The 24,320-nt window shown below is 40.3% G+C and overlaps 1 protein-coding gene across 2 annotated transcripts; it reads right to left on the bottom strand.

Moving 5' to 3' along the window:
* Positions 1-1,726: 1,726 nt before the first annotated feature.
* On the bottom strand, positions 1,727-16,853 carry LOC145453450 (ras-related protein Rap-1b). Of its 2 annotated transcripts, XR_013919768.1 has the most exons (9): positions 16,714-16,853; positions 16,174-16,252; positions 15,789-15,857; positions 15,348-15,404; positions 13,552-13,692; positions 12,830-12,927; positions 9,095-9,140; positions 4,141-4,372; positions 1,727-2,238 (listed from the first exon to the last, which is right to left on the bottom strand). XR_013919768.1 is itself a non-coding variant. In XM_080331434.1 (8 exons), exons 2-8 carry the CDS (start codon positions 16,228-16,230, stop codon positions 5,248-5,250), a joined length of 561 nt encoding a protein of 186 aa, XP_080187560.1. In that variant the 5' UTR covers positions 16,231-16,252; positions 16,714-16,853; the 3' UTR covers positions 5,128-5,247. The 2 variants fall into 2 exon arrangements, 1 of the variants encoding a protein (XP_080187560.1); XM_080331434.1 differs by lacking the exons at positions 1,727-2,238; positions 4,141-4,372 and adding an exon at positions 5,128-5,340.
* Between the last annotated feature and the right edge of the window lie 7,467 nt (positions 16,854-24,320).

Below are 24,320 nucleotides of genomic sequence, written 5' to 3' on the forward strand. Positions count from 1 at the left end.
TTCCTTTTCCTGGATCAAGTCCTGTTGCCGTTGGAGGTATAGCCATTCAGTCCCATCATCGTGTGGACGAATGTTATTGTTGTAGAGGTGGCGGTATTCGGCCTGCGTTACAAGGTCCCGCCCGCACCACACTCGCACGATTTCATACCATATGCCGCCTCTTCAACCCTTGTCGTGTCGCCTCTGATTCTTCCAGTGAGTGGAAGTACTTTTAGCGTTTTGGAGACCGCACGCACATGCTGTTTGTGTGTGTGTTTTTGAGTTTCCTGGTTGTTTCAACAGTATTTGCACTGCTCTGACTCGTGCATTTTACTAAAAAACTTGAAAAAACATCATCCAAAAAAAGCTTATTTTTGGATGTTTTCAAATCTCAATATCCAAAAATAAACAGGCCTGCTTATAAGGCTGTATCTGCGCATTCCTCCTTGTCCAGCGGCATATGCACAATGCACATATCGTGTGTATGTAATCTATGTAGGCCTATATCATGAGTCGGTGTATATGTCGCAAAAAGATCAAGGACCGAAATATAAAACGTCCTCTTCCTCCATTGTTTATTGTGTGCCGATGCAAATCTGACGATTATTTCATTTTATTTATAATTTTCACCATTTCAAAACCTCACAGGAATGCGATAAAATCAAAATATAAAAATTAGAAAGGGTTCGAAACGACTTGTAATAGTTGACATATCCACCATCATCGAGCCGCTGTACGTATCCGGTTCGATTCTCGAAAGTAGAACGTTCAAAAAGCGTCTTACTCTTAACGGCGATAAAAAAAAAGTACTAGAAAAAGACCCGATGAAGGACGTACACAAAGAATCTAGGGAAAATAAGACAGCCTACGTCGATGCCAGAATAAGATACAACTAGTAGTTTCGGCATCCTCCAATCTGTTGGTAACATGTCATTGTGTTGCTTGTTTATCGCGTTATTGGCCTACAGTGTGTGTAGCCTATTGGTCTTAGGCCCTGGGCGAATGAAAATATATAGGCCTAATCCAAATAATATTAATACGATCTGGCACCCACCTTATCCTAGCTAGAGCAAAAACCAGGCATGCACTACACACAGAATGAAACGGTAAAAGAGATCAAATGTGGTCATTGGTCAGTATCGATAAGTGGCCTACTTTTTGCTATTTACAAATTGTCAAGTAGAAGTATTATGTTCTTCAGACGATCGAGAGAGGGACTGAGAAATCGATGGACTGTTTTCACGAAGAGCGTGTTCTCATCAGCTCCTACCAATTCTCCTGCGATCCGCATCACTTCCGAATTTTGTTCGAAATCTCTCATAGATTTCCGATTGTGAAGTATACTATTATATGACGAAGTCACGTTCATCGTGATGGCGGGCCCTCTAGATCGAAGCCACTCAATGCAACAGACTATAAGAAAAAGCGACGCCCTTTGTAACAATAACACGGACTTTTCAAGTTCAGAATTAGGGGGGGAGAGGGAGGGGGCTAGGTCCGTTGATAATTACATTTAGGTTTGGTTGCGACCCTCATGCTTATTAGTTTCCTTGTACAAAATAGACACCAATCCATGGTGGTTTCGCTCGGCCACGATAATATGCCAACGAGTCACGTAAGGTAATGCCAACTCGTTGCCGAACATGTTCCCAACATTAACTACGCTTTACCCTACAACTTCAGCGTACCTGCGCCCTGAAAACCGTACCACTATACATGTAAACTAGAGCAGCACTCCACGAACATCTTTTTGTTACAGTTTATATCTCAGCCAATAAATACAAAGTCGGCGAGCCAATATCGCACGATGGACTAATACCGTCGACACCAATGCAGAATCGTAGACCAGGCAGTCATGTTCTGGTAGCATCACGTAACAGGATACCAAAAATTGTGAATGCACACAAATAATAATTTCCTAGATTACTTTCACATAATACAGGCTTCATGATAGCTCTCCGTTCGCGGATCAACTCTTTGAAACGATGGCCGACAACATAACCAAAATGCTACATCAACAACCGAGCAATCCCATAATGATACAAAGTCGGAATAGAACTAAGAAACGTGTATAACTATCGATCTGTTGCAGGCGCCCATAATTTGAATCAAAAAGTCACCATGGAAATGCAGTATCGACAACGTTATCAGCCCAGTCCGTCTGTCCAGAGCATACGCAAAAATGTATAGGAGGCGACAAACATAATAGGAAAATGAAGTATTAACATCGTTGGTGCGAATGAAAGCAGTCTTTTTCATCTGGAAGATAAGATATTAGTGAGATAAAATTTCAGTGGTATCTGTCGCGATCGAATGGTTATCTCTTCATTCGGAACATCGCCAAGGTTTTAAGATGGAAAACATCTCTAATTTCATTCAAACATAAGAATTGTAGCTCGATTTTTCCTTCAAAACAGGAAGGTATTGGTACAACATAAATAGTACACACTCACTTCTTATTATAGTGTGAACACAATCATCGAAACTGGCAAGACAAAACCTCACATTAAATTGCATTACACATCGTGCAATGTAAATAATCGAGCGATTTGGCAATAGTAATCATTTGTGATTTCAGGCAAAATAATGTGACAAAAACTAAATAATAGGTGTCATGCAGCCATCTGAACATCCCGAAGCACTGATGCCCGGAGCGTACACGTCAATTCGAACGTTTCGGTATTATTCGAGGTCCAGGATTAGAGCAAAATCTATCGCGAGAAGCGCATCGTAAGTAATGCCCAAGTCCTCACAAATATGGGTGAGGTGTCATCTGGAGATAATGAATATCACAAAAAGTCATTAAGAACCGTGCATTTTGCAGAATTGCAAGTGGTAACGACACTAATGTTAGTGTTTCCGAGGTTAGACAGTAGAAATATGATTTTGGAAACGAATTTCATTTGGATCCAGGCGACGCAATTTGCTTCCAGCACTCATGCCAACATTTTGGTAATAATCAGAAAACCTGCGTCGTTTTCAAAGTATGACGACAAAGAAAGTTTCCCAGAGCAGTGGTTCTCAACTCCGCCAAATGCATTAGACTTTTATGTCTCAATTTCAAAAATGCAAGAGGTTGAACGCTTGTCAATCAAATGAAGAAATGAAACATCAAATTTCAAATTGATTTAAAAATGATTCATTAAAAATTGAGTTGTATAACAGGAACTTGAAGGAAGTCTGTTGAACTTCGACAGCACTATTTACCGACGTTTAGCAGTAGAATAGAAGCTAGCAAACAGCAAATTATTATCCTTTCGTAAAAAAAACAGAATATCAAACTCAAGGTAGTGGTTTTCAATAGCACTTCGCCTTTAATAGAACCATGTGTCAGAAGGCAGCATGAAAAGAAGTTTCCAACATCAATTTATAGCTGCATAAATTCGTAGTAATCACAATTTGGGTTCATTTTGATTATTGAAGGTTTTCCGGTCCGCAACACTTATCTTGATGTGTTACATGTCCGCAAAATTCTGGTTGAGAACCACTGAGCTAAAGGCTCTAGAAAAAGAACTTGATCCAGAAATGATCAAAACTTCGCAATGAAGTTTCCTTCGAAAGTGATTTTGTCGGTTGCCTCACCTCCTCCTGGCGAGCGACGGTTTCAGGATATAAAATCAAAAATTTCATTCGAAAGAGAAGATTCGATTCGAAAACAAAATCGATGATCGATCGCAAGGCAAAGAAATAAAAGACAACCAAAAAACGCGAGCGCGGCATTCGATTCGGGGAAATTCGAACATATGCGACTCGACTTGGGGCTGAGCACAATGACTCAAGTAGTAGAATCCGGGTAGTGAAATTACAACTAATGTTAAAAACGATAATAGTATCCATGCCTTCTTCCCAACGTGGAAGCCTCAAAACCTCGATCGGGTCACAGTAACTACAATCGAGGTTTGTAGGCTTCCACGTAAAGTGTAATATCGTTGAAGATATACATCTTTGTGAAAAGGGGTGCGTAATTTCAGTACTAAAAAATAACATTTTCGCTACTCGAATCATTCATAATTAATACTCAATCTGGATTCGAGTACTCTTATCATTGTGCTCAGCCCTAGTCGTAGCGTTCCGATTTAATGCAATGTACCAAGTACGATGCAAAAACAAAGATTTCGGTGCATGTGCAGGCGCTATCCCATGCCTCTCCGTCCTACTCACCAAAAGACGTTCGCACTCTCGCAAACGCTCAACGCATTGTTGACAATTGAAAGTGATTAAAAGAAGAGTGTTTTTTTTTTGTTAAATTTGTGAACGATGAAATTTTTTTTGGGCGCGGGCACGTCCTCCTATATCGCGGGCATCATAGAATACTGCAGCTCGAGCATATGCCGTCAGGCTTGTCTTTCACTGGCTCGGAAGCGTTAATCTGACGAACCAGTTCGAAAAATACCTAAGAAATTAATTTGTACACTAAAATAAAGTTTTGTAGAAACTCTTGGAGATAGGGAGCTTCAATATACAATTGAACAACAATCATATTGAGATTAATCCAAAAATTTTCAGCCGACACTAGTCAGGGGTAATCGTTAGCAACTAGCAGAAAAAGTGGAAATAATGATAGTATATCAACAAGCGTATCACCAGATATGCGATCACCAGTATGGAAATCGGAATAATAAAGGTAAACAGATAGCTTAATAAATCATCCAAAATTGAACTTAGCTATCTTCAATTATTCAAATTTTGTCGTTTTTGGTGATGCAATTGTTGATATAAAACAGTCTATTCAATTATTAACTAGTTCCTGACTAGTGACGAGTGCCAGCCGAAGATATTCGAATTCATACCAACAAGAATATATTATTCGATTGTAAAATCAAGTTTCAAACAAAAAACACGGCGTTTTCAAGATTACGTCTGGGCATCAGGCTGATGGGACACTGTCAAGTGGCTGCGTGGCACAGCCCGTCAGGGCCAGGACACTCCCTATACTCACCAGGATTGAACGGTCCTGCACCACTTGCTCGCCGCACAACAATTAGTCGAGAAAAAGATTTTTTCAACAAAAATAAGTATTACCGTCACGAAAGGAATATTAAGAAATGATAAAACGGCATAATTCGAGGAATAGAAACTCGGGGCACCAATAGGAGAGATATTGCTTAGGGGGTGACGCCGTCGCCGTAACATCGAAACAGGCTTGGGAGGAAGGGTGAAACGCCATGAGCACATTTGGAGCAAAGGTAAAGTGGATTTCGGGGCTTGTTTTCCTTTTAAAATTCAAACCTAAATAATAGTGACAAAAGGGGGGAGGATTGTTGTTGTTTACAAGATGGTGCAGCCGCCTTTGCTTTTCTTTTTTTTCTTCTTCGGTTCGGGGGTCTTGGAATTTATTTGTCTGACGAGGTCAAAGAAAATCTGTTCGCAAATAGAGTGTTTATGATGAAAACAGACGTGAAAGAGACTCTTGGAGATGCAGAACTTCCATGCTTTTGAATAGTATATTCCTATCGAAATAAACCAAAATACTTTTGGCTAACACTCGTCAGGGGAAACGGTCAGTAACTAGTAGAGAATTGGAAAGAACATTGCATATGCGATACGATTGTTCATATACAAAGTTATTTTCTCTACTAGTCGCTGACGATTACCCCTGTCGAAAATATTCGAGTATATTTCAACATGTATATTAGGGTTGTCCAAAATTTGGAAAATCTCAAAACGTCTCCGTGATTGTGTCTCATTCTATAGATTATTGATAAAAAACAACAATTAGCCTGAAAGAAGCTTACAGGAAAGCCGTTAAGGTTTCGGTCAAAGCGTTTGAAAGTAGCTGCTCAAGAATGGGCGTGCCACCGACCATAGAACGGCAAGAAGACTAGTAATCAAATAACCACGGCTCTTGATTGGCTAATCGGCTATGCTTCAATGACCACGGCAGCAGCAGCTTGCTGATCAGGTGTTCAAGAAGTCTGCTACCGGCGGGGATTCTGAGTGCGCATTGTTAGTAGTTTGGCAGGTGATGATTCAAGATTAATTCAGGACATGTTGAGGTACGAAATACATGATGAACAAACAACACCCGCTTCACAGAATATTTTACAGCATGACTGCTTCATTGTGAAGGAAACGGCTGAAGCCTACATGTCGTGTACTTTCCTCGAGAGAAAGCAAAGGCGCTTATGCAAGTGTTGAGCGAATTCACCGTTTCAGTACCGATCCACCATCAGTGAATACAAATATATAAAGCTTAACAAGGACACTATACTTTGTGTGATCTTATTGGATCCAAGTTGTAGTATATAGTGAAGTATTGAAGGTTCTAGGGATCGACTGAATCGGCCGGTTATGCTTGGCAGTTATACTTACAGCAAATTGAATTCAGTTGTCAAAGTCCTTGATGATGCTGCAGAAAAGAGGTTCAAGGTAAGCACGGGCTATGCTGGATATGATATCCAAACTATGCTGGATACTATATGCAGCATAGTCTGTTCTTTTCTTTACACCTCTTTTCTGCGGGATCAATAAGGACTTTGACATACCATATCCAGCACAGCCTGTGCGAGTGTGCGTACATTACCACCTCTTTTCTGCGTTATCATTTAGGGCCAAGCATAACCGGCTGATTCCGCCGATACCTAGAGCATTCAAAACGTCACCTATATACTACAGCTTCAGCCCAATAAGATCACACAACGTATAGTGTCATTGTTAAGCTTTATATATTTGTATTCACTGATGGTGAATCCGTACTGAAACGGTGAATTCGCTCAACACTTGCACTTTCTTTCGATGAAAACACTACATGCAGGCTTCAGCCGTTTCCTTCACAATGAAGCAGTCATGCTGTAAAAGCTTCTGTGAAGCAGGTGTTGTTTGTTCATCATGTATTTCGTACCTCAACATGTCCTGAATTAATCTTAAATCATCACCTGCCAAACTACTAACAATGCGCACTCAGAATCCCCGCCGGTAGCAGACTTCTTGAACACCTGATCAGCAAGCTGCTGCTGCCGTGGTCATTGAAGCATAGCCGATTAGCCAATCAAGAGCCGTGGTTATTTGATTACTAGTCTCCTCGCCGTTCTATGGTCAGTGGCACGCCCATTCTTGAGCAGCTACTTTCAAACGCTTTGACCGAAATCTTAACGGCTTTCCTGTAACCTTCTTTCAGGCTAATTGTGGTTTTTTATCAATAATCTATAGAATGAGACACAATCACGGAGACTTTTTGAGATTTTCCAAATTTTGGACAACCCTAATGTATATACTATTGAATTGCATATTGAAAGGGTAAATAGGTCTATCGTTCTAAAAAGCAACCACAATTACCCGGAAACAGCTGGGTAACATTGACTTTACTATTCTGGAAAAGATGTGGCCCTGGCTAGGGCACCTAGATAGTTCTAGCCTAATTATGGCGGAATGCCGGAAATATGATTCAATTCTAATCTAAGAAATGTTTCAATGCTCTTATGCCCCGGAAAACGTTACGGAACCGTATGGTACGAAATGAGTAGAGCTTGTTGCACACACATTCGACATTCATGCTGGTGTGGGAGTAAACTCTGATTTGGTATGAACTGAACTTAATTTTTGTTGTAACTCTAGATGGGCCTGCAGAGCGCGGAAGCAGAGAAGCCAAATTCGTTTTACGCAAAAATTTCTCTTTCAACTCGATGCCATAACAAGGGCATGGATTCCATTCACAACTAATTAAGTCTCGTTAAGGGACTGGCGGTAATGGACTGGCGCTCGCAACAAAATTTCTCAGAACAACACTGAATTTTAGCAGAGAATTTCACATCCACAATAAAGAAGAGTGAAGTAGCCACCTGTTACACGTTTGATATGCGACACACAACCGCAACAGGATTCAACTTCAACAGATCCGAGGCGTGATAAGCCCTAAGCTAGTGAATATTTCATATTCGATACAACACCCGCCGCTCGCAGACAGATCAATTTCGGTTTTCAATGCGCTTTCCTGTCTGTGCGCGCTAAACGTATGTTAATAAACGCGTCACTGCGACGTCAGTTCGACGATGTTATTTTCGGTACGAAACGGACTATGGAACTGTCAGGTCAGTCGAGCGCCAAAAACAATCAGCGAGACCACACGATTACACGACCTGACTATGGAAACATGATGCAGAATGGGAATGTTGAGGATCATGATTTACAGAATTACACATTCCTAGCCTCCTAGGTAGAGCTGGGCAATGTAGAGTATAAACCTTCGGAGCGTCGCTAATCAGACGTCATAACAGTATGAAAGATGTGAAAAATCCAAATATGTACCTTTTGAGATCACAAAGAATACAATGACGATTCTACATCGCATTAAAGGTAATTCGGTGCTTTTCCCACCATACCTAGATTTCGTTGCGCTTTAGGATAATCCTGTGGGTAAATAACAACTCAAGATGTATTTCCAGAACATGCTTAGCTTCACACTACATTGTTCGTATGACTCGATAGGAACAATCTAGCTTCCAAGGCTTCCACAGTGGAAAACGGTATCGGTCCAATATATTTTGTGAACGAATAAATTGTTAGTGGCAAGATGAGTATTATTTCACTACTTTCACTTGCTCTACTCGACTGGAATCAATAAGATTAATACTCAATTCAGATTCGAATCATTGTGCCAAGCCTTTTCTCTGAGTTGAAATAAATACAAACATTACCCCACCTGCATCAAGCAAGCATTTTTGTATCAATGCGCATTGTACAGTAACGAAAACGATACCCCGGCATTCAGAAAGACAGTCAGACTAGACCAAAAAAGTCCAGTGTCTGAAATAACTAATATGAAACCGTCAAATAAAACGCGCGTCACTTCCTCTTCGCGATTCCTACAGTCACCTCCAATGCAGATCAATGACCGAATGGCTTATTGTGCAACAGCCGCAGTAGTGACAGAACGATTATTCCTTTTTCGGAAGACTGAATTGACCTAATTCGCAGAAGAAACCTGCCGGCTATGTCATGAGAGAACATTACTAAAATGAAGCCGCCCGCGGTAAATTCATCATAGTCACACTCACACCGGGTAATAGGCCTACACACCGGCTAATACGAAAGTATAATGCGTTGTTTCACCTTTCTACCGAATCAATCAAAGGTCAGTGTACTGCACATACAATAACGGCAAAATTGCATACAATACCTCATTCACGTTGATCTTCTGCTTGGCTGATGTTTCCAAAAAGCAGCTGAATACAAACATAACTCGATCAGACACCGTGAACGTATGCATACAGAGAAAGTAGGCATCAAAATTTCCGACAGCTGCTGTTGAAATTCAGCTTACATCTTCCAAATCACGCCATAACTGGTCTTGCACATGTAAACTTGAAAAAACTTTCCAACATATTCACACCACATAAACCAAAATCCCATAACTTTCACGATAGCCAACATTATGCCGCTCACTTCATGGATAGGTAAATCCAGGGATATCTCATGGTAAATCAGACAAAAATAACCACTAACGACTAGCCCAGGGGTTCTCAGCCCTTTCTTGGCCGTGGCCCATTTTCCGGTTTAAAAATGTGCTGTGGCCCACCTGATATCTTGAAGTCATAATCCTGTTTAATTCGTATGGACAGCGCCGTAATGCCTATTTCTCTAAAATATGCGCATTTCCCCTAACTGATGATATTGAAATCTCGATCTCCCGTGATATGAAATCGCGCGAAGTGCGAAAAAAATTTCAAGTTAAATAAATATCCTCCAAAAAACGACCAACGAAATAATCTTGGGCCCCTCCGAGCTCCCCCAATTGGGGATGTGGGTGCGGCAGTTACGGCCCTGGTAGATCATAAGCTAAAACTCCTCTAAGTAGATTATTTTCGTCCGCTGCTCCATTCGCGTCGCGAAACACAATGATCAGATCCCCGCACTGTGTAATTGGGACTTTAGTGATACTATTGTGGGGAATATTATAATCATTCTGGACCTGTATCGAACAATTCATTGTGAATGGGATACTACAGTGAAGTGGAGAAAGATTTTTCAATATGCATGATGTATACTTCGTATGTCTTGTACCAAAACAAGTGAAGTTGCGATGTCAGAACATTCAATCCAATGATACAATCAATTCCCGTGATTCTTTCAGTATTTACAATGATTTCTAGACCGGATATTTTAAACCGACTTCAAAGATTAATGCGCTCCGATAAATCCTCAATCCATTAAGATTCGTTGTTGCCGTGGTGCAGTATACTTCCGCCAGAAGTTGCTAATAATTTGCAATTATGGCTATGTTTAGCTTGCAATAATACGGCCTGCCGAAGTGCGGTAAATCTGTACATCAATTGCACTTCATTGCAAGTTCATTGCATACCCCTTTCAACGGCATACGACATATGACTTTGCCGGAATACTTGGTTACTTCAACATTCTCTTCCGGTATATACGCTTGAAATTATTTCAGTTGCTGTTAGCCGTAGGTTGTCACAGCCAGTAGAAAAAGCCACCGTTTCTTCCGAACGTTTTTGATTTGTACATGCTGACTTCATGCTTGCCACTACGTCTAATCAGAGTCGGATGAAAAGCTTTATGTAGCATACGTATAATTAGATAATACGAATATATATTTTTAGCGGAAAACATAAGAAATATTACTAAACTTACATTAATACTGAAATTTTCAGAATGGCTCTGTGGCCCACCTCAAAATGCTCTGTGGCCCACCAGTGGGCCATGGCCCACCCTTTGAGAACCCCTGGACTAGCCAATCGAATACATTTCAACGAATTTAGCTTTTAGTCAAAATGCATTTGATCTGAAACGGACTGGCATTTGAATTCAAAATTTCATGACGGTGGATTACGATTTATGACATACAATGTTGGTTCCAATTATCTCCTAGTTGCTGACGATTACCCCTGAAGAGTGTCAGCCGAAAATATTCAAGTTTGTCGCAATATGATTATATTATTCAACAATCACAATAATGTTCTCAATTCCACAAGATTCGAAAAGATTCTTCGGTGGATTTTTATGATTTCAAAACCAAGGCTGCAGTTACATGGCCAGGTAAGAACAAGCCAAGCAATTACCCGCTGACACAGCCCAGTTGTGTGACATAGATAGTCGAATATAGATAGTCAGACATAGATAGTCGAATTTGGCATAATGCTTATTTATGAATGAGAGCGTCAGTGAAATGTGATTAGGAGTTAACTCTCCATTTCAGGTAGTAGATTACTGTGACAGATTCTTCTCGCTCCCATAGATCTATGAACTTGGGAAAAAGCGTCTGCATACAGCTATCGTTAGGCACAGGAAGTGACACGCACATTCACGCCATCATAAATACATAAGCCTGCCAGCTAAACCGCCATTTCCTTTCGGATACCTCACGCGCGCACGGATAGTCAAGCGAAATCACGCAGGGTATTGCAAATTCATTTTATCACTGGAAACCAGAGTGGCTAATTTTTAATATATGCTTCAGTTAATGACATTGAAAACACTTAAATCTGAATGTCAGATCAACTGCGAATACGCATGGCCAATATCATATCAAATATCCCTTTCCTCAACTACTACTACCATATTTGAATGAAAGAGACACAGGAAAGAACTTGATACTTCAATACACGAAGGCTATGTCGCCGCAGACGCGAACACTATTTTTCAACGTTTGGTGCTATCATTGGGCTTGTAATAATTCTTACCATGAGCCACCAGTATAAATATAGCCGAAACTGACAAGGGCCATCACACACCTATTGTAATACAGTCCTGTTTGGTAGTGCGGGATGATAGAGCATAAAACGGCCTAGTTACCAACAGAGGCGTGAAAATTCACTTAAAATGCCATTCCCAAACACCCTGAAATAGGGGAATTCTCATATTTGGTATGCTAGTGAAACACTGTTTGCAGATATCTTGAGATAACGGAATGACTCATCCGTGACAGTTTACTAGGAGTTAGAATTCTAAAACAAAAGGGAGAGGAAGGGATGCAATCCAGAATATCGACAGAACAGAAGTCCAGAACAGAAGTCTTAAGCGTTGATGTTACAATGGCAGCAACAAAGTCTTTATTCACTCCCAAGTCAATATTTGCCTGCAATATTTACAAACCAAACCAAACGATTTTCATGAAGGTGACGGTATTATACAATTATTTCTACAGCACAAGACATACCACTGATATTTGCAGTGACCCGGTTCTAAATATTACCAAACACAGAACCAAACCTTTCCTAAATCACCTAGTAATGACCAAAAAACAAAGGCTCGATTTTAGCATGTATACAACACATGCTAAAACAGTCTAGTAAACTATTGACATTTGACACCGGAGTTCACCTTGTTCTGTCAATACTTGTTAACAGAACACCCCGTCATCCCCAGCTGAAAGGATTCAATAACTCAGCCACCACTTGGGATCGATCCATTTAGTGCATAACGTTCAATAGGTTAATTTAAGGACTTCACCAGTCATGCTACCATCGGTAGCCTAATGTTTTTAATGCTGATTAAATCCACAGACAATCACAGTGCTGGTCAATCTAAGTAATGCATTCATTGCCAACTACACATTAGTGAGCTACTAATTCTAATCGCATCAATATGCCTAAATGATCAGCAATTCAATACTGATAAACTTTGTTGTAACGCAAATTCTCATAATCAAGATCACTTAAAATCTTGATAGATATAATTGCATGCGTGACATCTTCTGGTAGCACCAGTAAAAATCGGCGTGACGGGTTGATTGCGCATATCTAGAACATTCCTAGGAAGATATCAGTTCACGGTGGGAGAATTGATTAAACATGCACCGATCAATATCAGGTCACAGATCAGGTCACGAAGAACATAAATGGCGATTATCACAAGACTCGAAACAGGCCGAACACGGAAGCAAAAATTGCATTACCAGTTATTCCATTGTCTTGCCAAATGAGCACCTTGATCTTTGTTTACAACCCTCTCGTCTTCCAAGTCGCATTTATTTCCCACTAGGACCATAGGCACCTGACGGGAGGAAAAAGAATTGGTCAATTAATAAAACAGACGATACTGACAAACTACTTGTTTTTGGAAATGCGCAACTACAACTAGACCACTAACTTTTCAAAATCCGTAACTGTAACTAGAACGACTCGAAAAAACCAGTAGACAGTTGATGTTCAACTAACTACATTGATAGTTTGAACATGTATGTTCCTCGATGTTGAATCAAAAGAGCATTTTGTACACACCATTGTACACATTTTGAGAAAATTAACCTTGCATAAAGTTTTCATTTTCCTTCAGTCATATCTTGGCCATGATTAACTTTGAAACAATGTGATAAACATCATTATGGCCGAAAACAAAATGAAAATGTTACAAAATCTTTATTTTGTATGAATGTGAAAAATGGATCTTAAAATTTGATAAATGGACATAAGGCACTTCAATTCCATCGTGTCGGTAAATGACAGTGCGATTTGGCACAGTATGGCGGCTCTGAGCAAAAATATCAAGTGACATAACACTTCCAGAATGAATAAAGTCAGCATCCTACAAATTTTACTTTGTCACTGAATTTGAAAATATTTGATCGAAATTTAAATATAATTGATTGTAGATAGTGGTAAACGCAGCAATCCTTACATCATCAGTATCCTTGACTCTCAAGATCTGTTCACGCAACTCCTGAAGATCGTTGAATGAGGATTGCGACGTAATACTGTACACGAGCACGAAACCCTGCCCGTTCTTCATATAAAGATCTCTCATCGCCGTGAATTGTTCCTGTTAAAACGAATCAGCGTGAACGGTGGGAACAGGAAATTCCGCCTCCTTCACAGTCCAAATCGTGAAATTCCTGTTCGTTCAGCTCCGTTCAAGACTGGGTGGCGATATCGCGGATTATTGAAACCGCAGGCAACAATGGACATGCGAGACGATTGCAAATTACTGGACGGAGTAGGTACTTTTGGCCGGAAATAGGTTATTACCGTAAAGTTGTCTACGTTGCGCAAAGTGGAAATGCATTGAGAGTTGACCTGACCCCTATAAAAATAGGCTACTTGACCATGAATTATGCAGATTTGGGAAATCTCATCCCTATCTGAATCCATACTATTTGATAAATTTCATGAATAATATGCAACTTTCATTGGAATGGTCTATAGAATGTGTGAATATTATGGGAAGTCGGGTAGTAATAAATGAGTTTTTCGGGTACTGAAATGTTACTCCCATTGCCAATAATAGTTAATTTATCGATCCGAATTATAGTTTCGATTTCGGTACTATTTTCCGCTGCAGAAGGCTGCAAACCTCGATTTAACGTATCACAGTATATCAAACATGTGGCACAAAACTACAAAGTTAGCGTAATGAAATATCTGGGACTTCATGATCAAACCACAGCGTCTTCCCTTGTCAACAAGTGCATTGAAATAGGTATGGTCAAAAAAATAAAAAGTAATCTCCAATGTGATATAAAACGGGCATTATATTCTTTGTGGTTGCGTAAATGGTGCATATTTGAACATTCCGGTCTCGGCTTAATTGAAGTCAAGAATTTCACATCACGGCTTATCAAAAAATGTCAAAATTCCAAAATCACGAGTCAATCCTCATTAGAGTCTGATAGTCTTCATTAGCCTATTATATCGCAATGTTCGAGTCATCTGTGACTCCGCGTTCCCTCAACAATGGGTTCACGGATCCGACAGATCTTGTTGCAACAACGTGTTGAATATCACAGTAAGCATTAATAATTCAGTAACAGTATTGCACACGGATAACATAACTTGGCCGGACTTGACAACCCTGTTCTGTAGGCTATCAAACACTATGATGTAATGCAAGATGAAACACATCAAGGATTTCTTAGGACACTCCAGCATCGTCACCAAACAACATTAAACCACTTTAGCCATCAATTGACCCTCATGCTCTCATGGAAAATATCAAGCCAGAGAACGTCTGTTATGAAAACTGTCGAGTGGATAGGCTCGTCACCAACACACATGTAAACTATAACATGAGTAATCCCCACATACAGGCACAAAGCTATTTTCTCTGTGAGAATCTGACAGTAATAATAACCATACAATATTGATGCAATGATTTCACAGCGCAGTAGTCAGGAAATGCACAGGATTCCAAAACTGTTCAAGTATGAATGAGTACGGATCCAAAAAAATGGGTTTGACACACTTAACTGGAATACATCAGTCAGATAACGCATAGTTGAAGCTGGTGACTATTTATAGTGCACACTGCACACATGGTCTGGCATTTCTATATAGTCACAGCTGACAGCCCACGAGATGTGGCCATCTTAAATATGACTGATACACCTATTCAAAATGCATTGCTTTTATAACATTTATATTACAGAAACAGCGCCTAGCCTAGTCATAGATTAAACTTAACGACACAAAGCAACTTACAGTTCCAGCTGTATCTAAAATTTCCAACATGCATTGCTGATTGTCCGTCTCCACTTGCTGTGAAGGAAAAATCACATGTTAACCTCAGTTGAAACTATTACTGAATAAACCATTGCCCAATTGGATTCATAGCAGTCAGCAATTACATGAGATAGATGTACGAAACTAGACTAGTCACTCTAGGAATTAAGAAATTGATGATTAACATTCGATTTTCATCTAAAACTCAAGTAACAATCAGATCATCTTAATGAAAACCATACCAATATATCATCAGGCTATAATATTGTAGGCGAAACAATTCCTTAAATTTACACAGCTAAGCACTATGCATGTTAATTTCACACGATATATATTCCTTGGTCAATGAACAAGCAATAGTTGCAACTTGAAAATGGAATTGCACACCGTACAAAATCCAATCGTTAGAATAGTGATTACCTTCCTGTAACTGTCTTCGATTGTGGGGTCATACTTTTCTACAAAAATGCCCTGGACAAACTGCACGGTCTGGAAAAGAGAATGAAAGAGGTATAACAAACTCTGCTAAACGGCATCGTCAGCAATTGGGTACTAGGAAAAATGCAAGCAAAATTTGTGAAGCCGACAGGGTCCATTTCCGTGATTTGATATAAAAGCCAGACATATCCTTTCAAAGTGTATTCCAGCTCCGAGAACATTCTTAGAACTGGAGATTCTATCACACTACACAAAAACTTACAGCAAATAGACATTATAAAGAGTATTAGGATAATGACTCATCCACAATCCGCTTGAAATGGCATATTATTTAGCAACAAGTACTGTACTAAGAAATGCAGCTTACCAGTGCACTTTTGCCCACACCTCCAGAACCCAGCACAACTAATTTATACTCCCTCATATCTCCAGTAGAGGTGCTTCTCCTGTGGCAAATCATAAAAAACGTTCAATTATGTACAGCCTACGAGTTCCACAACTATGATGCACTGTTAACCAGTCAGCTTCTATCCCAGGTATTATAAGCAATCGCCGCAAGCCGGAAGGTGCACTGTCCAAACAACAGGTGGTCAGATTCTACTACTGGTCTATTAATAAACATTACGAATTCATTTTGCAATGCACTTTAGATCATGCCGGTAGCAAGTCAAGAGCAGCACTAACTCCCAAGAAACCGGTGTTCAGCTATACAATTATATATCAACACCAGAGTACGGAGATGAGCATCTATGAAACTGTTACTAAATCAAAATGAGTATAAGGCGCGCACACTCTCAGAGAGTCATTTTCCCGGTGATGATGCCAAAATGTGCCGATTGCAGTGTCAGTGCAATTCACGATATATATAATATGCTACAAGGTGCAAGCCACCAAATAGTATACCCACCTCTACACAGTGAATCTTTCGAGAGAGACAGAAGAATTTCCAACAAACACAAAGATGTACACGTCTAACTACTATACAAAACAATATTCAATGTAAAATGCTGTAAAATGAGAAAGGATTTCACAGTTGAAGCATGGATATACTGTACTTGGTCTCTGCAGTCTGGATTTTTACACATCACGTATTCATATTCCAAAAAACAGACACTTTCAAATTAGGAGTTTGGTGTTAATAGTTCTAAGAAGACCCATTATAACAATGGAACTCACCTGAATAATCACAAACCACGACATATAATAACAAATCTTCATTCAAGTTTTTGAATTAAATTTTTTTCTATGACCGGTCAATTTTTTCTGTTTCATCTATATTAGTTTGAATTACGTATCAGAAGTTTTTCAATTTTTTTTTTGCAATCATGAATATTCTTTCTCACCCAGTCCATCACAAGGAGGATGGGATGAGGTTAATTTTAATGAACAATTTGAAAAAAGTACGACAATTTGAAAAATGCAATCGAGTCTCAGTAGCGTAGGTATTTCGCATGTCGGAACAGCCCCCTTTTCTAAAATCAAATAACCCCTCCTTTTCGAATTATTATTATAAATATATCTCATTAATACTTCTCAACATAATCGCTTACGTGTATCATTCGAACAATACGACACCTTTTTTATGTAGGCCAGCGGTATATTTCTCTAATCTAACGAGACTGGCATTGCTCATCATTCTTTCGAACGCACTCAGCCAGTCATCAAACAATTACTAAGGCTACAGCAACCAGCAAAGTTGCATTTCATTAAAAGGATACCAAACCATCACAATCAAGATAATGGTCTTTAACAGAACTTTGCACGCTTTGCCGTGCAGAAACATCGATAAAACCACGTATATCGCATAAAAGAAGACATCATTCAAAGTGTTACATTTAAAATCGCATAGATTTCAACAAGTACTCAGATTTAGGATTAATTTTGAATCATGAAGTACCATTGGTCTGTGAGGTTAAAAAGGTTGCGAACCATTGAGCCGCAATACTTGATTAGACAACAACAATATATTGAAGGATTTTCGTCGGTATCTTCACAGCACTCTCTACTCTACTCAGCGAGTCTGAGCGATTATGATGCTCTATGTCCAAACTTGTATTAAACATTTCTCAATTGTTTGGTAAAAATATCATCAGCAATCACTGCAACACCCTCACAGTGACGACGAGGACCGGTTCTAAATCGCGTGAATTCCACTATATACCGTCACAAAATAATTCGGTCAAGAAGTCACTGAAAAAAAGGAGTGCTGGAAGGATGGTTAAACGAACTGTTTGAAATAATTCAGGCTGGTGAAATCCTGCAACTGATATTTTCAAACGCACCTTCCTTATAAATATGGTATTCTTTACAATAGAGGAATAATGTATTTTTGATCGAAACAATTCGTTTTCACAACACATTACCGCAAAAAAACGTTCTACTACTATTACGGTCATCTAAGCTATGGTAATATTCAACTATTAATCGTATAATTTACTATAGATTAAGTTATGATCTCTTGCACAAGTTAAACCATGCAGATTACATGCAAAAGACGCTTAATTATATCTTTAATGAGATGGCAAGCCATTAATAAATTAATTTCATTCATTAATCCGGAATGTTTCAAAATTACATTTTGACAGAAATGTTTTCCGAATTTTTCAAACGATTAGTAGAAAAAGGATAATCGCATCGCACCATATGATTTTTTCAAATGCTATACCGGTAGCTTTATTGGCACGTTTTAATCAACGTACAATTGTTTCTTCTAACGCTGCGAATTGATATATATTTGTATTTGCCGGATTAATTATAACCCGAGCCTTGATGCATCAAGCAAAAACATCCTGTTGGGCGTATTCCCCTATAACAATGAATTTGATATGCTATTACGTTTGATTTGTAGTTCATTTTCATCACGACTCATCTCATACTCTACATATAAAGACAAAGCATCCTTATTTTTTTTATTATGGGGCACTGTATAAAGCTATAGGCCTACATATATCGATATATGCATAGACTACAATCTTCCTTGTAGAATGTATCATTCATAGGAATGATCAAATCAAATATGATTATGGCTATTCATTATGGGTAGTAACCAGTAACGTTAACGTACCTTTTCAAGTTTCACAACAGTGCCAATTTAACAGATAAAATACACACCATACCTTAATATCCACAAATACTGAATAAACCAGATCTATAAACCATGAACAATACACGATGCCTTAATATCAGTAGCAGATATCACAAATTAGGCTCATCTAATTTCATCCGCGTAAATTAGCCTATTTATCACACCGCAAATGCGAGGAATTCTAATCAATCGCGGCGCTATCCCATTGTTTGCACACCATTCAACAAGTATTCAAGAAAAAGCATCATATAAATATCACAGCTTACCAATAACGATCATCCGCCACACCTCAAGTTACCTATAACTACAATATTCCCGAAAAATAACGTAATATTCCAACTAAATCCATATTATAAGATTTGTAACCACCATTAACAGCTGGCGAGCAATGAAGCGACGTAGAGCGCTAATTTGGACCAGGGTGAGGCCCTGTCGTCACGGTGAACGTGACGTCATCATATAACAGTACAGCAATTTCCTTCACGTTATACGTAACAATCTCACCTGTTGCATATCATGCACATTGCACCGAAACAGAAAAATATTTAAAACTATTATGGACCCCGTATATTGAAGGTAAACCGGAAGATACAGGTTAATGCAGATATTGATTCGCGACACCAAACGACCGGAGAATGAATACTAGTCTGCGGTCTGCATTACCGGACCGCGCGCGATCTGGCATAAAGGTCTATATATCGACTTCGCGTACGGTCACATGCCGCATTTTCATCGCTTATCCTTATGTTATCTTCGGTTACTTTTGATTCACTGCTGTGCGTGCCTTTTATATACATGTTATGGAATCTTATATGCCGATATAGATGCCTGAAAGACTTAGTAGGCTACAGATGTTTCGGCTCCCAAGTAATCCGAATCATAGCTAGAGCCCCAAAGGGGCCTCTGGTTGCCCATCCAACAAGTCGCTGCTGAAGAGATTCGGCGTCCTAAACATAGAAGATATGCGGAAACTAAAAATCGCAAAGTTTATGTATCAGTTCCACTGCGGTCGTTGCCCCGAATATTTCAATGACTTCTTTACCTCGGAATCAAAAGCGCACAAGTAGCCTACAACACACGCGCGTCCACGTCGTCCAAATATCATATGATCGACCGAAAAGATCATCGCTCTATAAAATATGCCGGACCTGATGTGTGGAACAGTATCCCGCCGGCCATCCGACAGTCGACGAGCATATGTCCACTGTCCACATTCAAGTCGAAATACAAGCAATACTATTAAATAAATACAGTCCATCCTCAAGATTACCGGACCACGACTGACCTATCGATCTCGCTTTCCATGACATGCTGCCCTATTCTTGTCGCTTTCTTTTTCTATACTGTCTTCTTTACTTCCATTCAGTGTGCATGTGCAATGTGCATGCTTCCTCTTTACATCGCCTAGGCCAGGGTGGGTGTCTGATTCCACAGACAAATCCGAGTCGCTTCGACATCTTCCTGTTTATTAATTGTATCGCATTTTTTGTGGTGTATTGAACTGATGAAATTGCTAATAAACCAATGATGATGATGAATCTTTTCATTTTGGCAGTGGCTATTCGTCCGGTACCGGGAGAATAATTTTTCAGGCTATTCGTCCGGCACTGTGTGCCGTGCCCGTAACTATGCGTTGGGACGGTTGGGACAGGTTGTCCGGCACATGATCATGCGACACAATGAAAATACGACAGATCAGCATGCGTCTCTTTGGCGTGTGGCTTTTACAACTGTAGCGGACTGCTAGTCCTTTTAACCCTAGTCCCTAGCTATCATATTTCTGCATTCTGCATGAAGGAAATGTAATCTGTTCGTAGCTTGGTGACTATTGCTACGCCAAACATAAGTACCGTACTAGCTAGAGCAGTGGTTCCCAACGTGGGCGATTTGGCGGTCTAGGGGGCGAAAATGACGAAGGGGGCGATATCAGTTCAATACACCACAAAAAATGCGATACAATGAAAAGAAAGGAAGATGTCGAAGCGACTAGGAGTTGTCTATATGGAATAAGACACCCACCTTGGCCTAGGCGATGTTAAGAGGAGGCAGAATTTTAATGAACATATAAAGTTCAGCCTACGTCTAGCAGCTCATCTTGAAGTTATATTCCGGAATAGCGGTTATATAGGCTACATAACAGGAAAAATGGATTTTACATACATGCCAAAACCCCAACAAAACATCTCGAAACACGAATATGTTTAGGCTATTGGCAATTTGGCAAATAAACTGACGTTGCACAGTAGAATATTTCATCTTAAATGGCCAGCATTCTGTTTATGCGCGTCCCGAAGTTTTAGCAGCTATGGAGAGAAAATAGGCCTACCTCATGATTTCTCTACTTAAAAAAGTATATAAATTAGGTTTATCAACCATTTTGCAAATTTGGAGGTTTCGAGTACCGCGTGAAAATGCTAATCGCTCGGGGAGCCCCAGTTGAGAACCACCGGTCTAAGTCTATTCGTTGTATTCATCTTATATCATGCAGTTTTGTGGTGTTTTGAAATGATGAAATTACGAATAAACCTAACTGGACAGACCACGGTCCTAATTAAAGTACCTGGCGTCGGAGTCCGAACATTTCAACAAACTCCAACTCCGGCTCCAGCCAGTATATGTGCCTCCCCAACTCCGACTCCAAGGAGTGCTACAGATATTCTGTGACTCGAACTCGAACAAGAGAAAATCAACGACACTCCGACTCCACATCCGTGCTATAGAGAGGATGCTGCGCTCCAAAAGCTCGCGTGTAATGAGTAAATTCTGATTTCAAGACAAGGCTACTTCCTATCTGTTCATTGCATCACAATCTTGTGGTGCTTTGAAATAATAAAATTATTATTAAACTGATACTGAAACTGAGTGGATGGTAAATCATCATCATCATCATTTTATTAAAATTTTTACCAAATCAATATAGCCTCCACAAGATTGCGATACAATGAAAAAGATAGGAGGGTGCCGAAACGGCTCGGAATATTCTTTAAATCAGACAACCATCTTGGCCTACAGCAGAGATTCCCAACCTTATTTGACTCATCGCCCCCTTGTCACCTAACTCTGGTGAATTTACCAAAAACAGGCCATTTTCCGAGGTGGCGGTGCTCGGAAAACCGGTTTCCGCGTCTAATTTCCGTTGAGTTCACCTTTTTTACGCTACATGAAGTATGCTGCAAAAGCCGCCTTCACGTGCGTTTTTTACCATGCTAATTAAATATATTTCACTGCACGTTCTAACATTTTCGCCCCGATCCCCCTCAGTCGCCCCTTTGGTATTTCGGAATCAACTCGCTATCTCTGCTCACGTGCTCAGTCACCCATGTTCGAGATGCTCTATGGTGCTTGCTTTATCATTATGAATCCGGAGCGGACTGTTAAGTTTCCGTCTCGAGTGGCGTGAACTGTTTTTAATTCCTTGCGCCTCATAGAAAAGTTTATACATAGTGAACTCGTCATGAAATATATCTGTAACTTGCCCGTTTGCCAAGTTTCTGTATTTGAGTTTTCGAGGAGTAGGTAGTATATATTCATCCCGATTCCGTACCAGGTTCCAGGTATAGAGACCTGCTGTCACGTACGGTACTGAAACGTTTCCGGTGGCGAAAGATGGAATAAGCCGAAGTGGTATATTTTTTGAATGTAAACCAACTCATGATATATACACACACATGATCTGTACATATGCATACCACGAGTGCATGATGTGCAAAAAAAACTACCGTCCCGGCGTCCCGCGCGCCGGTACTTCATTCAAAACGCAAAACTTATATTCTTTGAAGGTTTGAACCCGTTCCCGATTCTGGTCTTTTCGTAAACACGATTCTACATGTTATTAACGTGTGATGTAGTGGTAGTATATGCATTGAGGGTTTAATGTTGTTGCCGAATCCATGAGCAAGTGTCAAAGACACTAATTTTTTTCACTCGATTAGACTGAAAAACACGCAAGTCAAAGTAGCTTATCTCCATTCTACACATTTTGAGGAGGGTTGGTTCGATTATGTTCACAATAAGAGCAATTCTGTTCACAATAAGAGCAGTCTCATGTTCACAATAAGAGCAGTCATGTTCACAATAAGAGCAGTCTCATGTTCACAATAAGAGCAGTCGTTGTATTATTCACAATAACATCAGTCGCAGCACCACCATATCCCCCGGACACGATGTCCGAGTGGCAACATTGTCCGAACACAACCCAGACATGATGTCCGAACACCCCCAGACACGATGTCCGAGTCTCAACGCAGTTCGAACGCACTCCTGACATGATGCCCGAACACCCCCAGACACGATGTCCGAGTGTCAACGCCGTCCGAACACACCCCAGACACGATGTCCGAACGCCCCCCCCCCCAGACACACCCCAGACATGATGTCCGAACACCCCCCAGACATCCTCATCCATACACGATGTCCGAACTCACCACGCCCCAGATATGATGTCCGAGTGTCAACGCAGTCCGATCACACCCCAGACACGATGTCCGAACCCCCCCCCAGACACGACTTAACTTGACTCTGTGTCTCAAAATGTAAATTGACTCGTGACTCAAATCTAATTTTTTTAGTCAACTTCGAGTCATCAATCTATCGGTCTCGACTGGGTCGCTGTACCTGTACGCACGTACTTTACGTACGTACAATCGTACATCGTGTTTGGGGGTGTTCGGGCATCGTGTCAGGAGTGTGTTCCGACTGCGTTGACACTCGGACATCGTGTCTGGGGGTGTTCGGACATCATGTCTGGGTGGTGTTCGGACTATGTTGCCACTCGGACATCGTGTCCGGGGGATATGGTGGTGCTGCGACTGATATTATTGTGAATACAACGACTGCTCTTATTGTGAACATGAGACTGTTCTTACTGTGAACATGACTGCTCTTATTGTGAACATGAGACTGTTCTTATTGTGAACATGACTGCTCTTATTGTGAACATGAGACTGTTCTTATTGTGAACATGACTGCTCTTATTGTGAACATGAGACTGCTCTTATTGTGAACATGAATGCTCTTATTGTGAACATGAGACTGTTCTTATTGTGAACATGACTGCTCTTATTGTGAACATAGGACTGTTCTTATTGTGAACATGACTGCTCTTATTGTGAACATGAGACTGCTCTTATTGTGAACATGGCTGATCTTATTGTATTATCATGTCTGGGGTATCTTCGGACTGCATTGACACTCTGGACATCATGTCTGGGGGTGTTTGGATATCATGACTGAGGTCTGTCCACACTGCGTTGCCAATCGGAAATCATGTTCGGACATCATGTCCCGGCCTGTGTTCAAATATCAAGTCTAGGGTGTGTTCATAAAATCATGTTTGGGGTGTCTTCGGACTGCGTTGACACTCGGACATCATGTCTGGGGCGTGGCGAGTTCGGACATCGTGTCTGGACGATGTCTGGGGGGTATTCGGT

Source organism: Botryllus schlosseri, chromosome 13 (genome assembly GCF_051294905.1).
Source record: "Botryllus schlosseri isolate E-star chromosome 13, Bs_hap1, whole genome shotgun sequence".
NCBI classification, from domain to species: domain Eukaryota; kingdom Metazoa; phylum Chordata; class Ascidiacea; order Stolidobranchia; family Styelidae; genus Botryllus; species Botryllus schlosseri.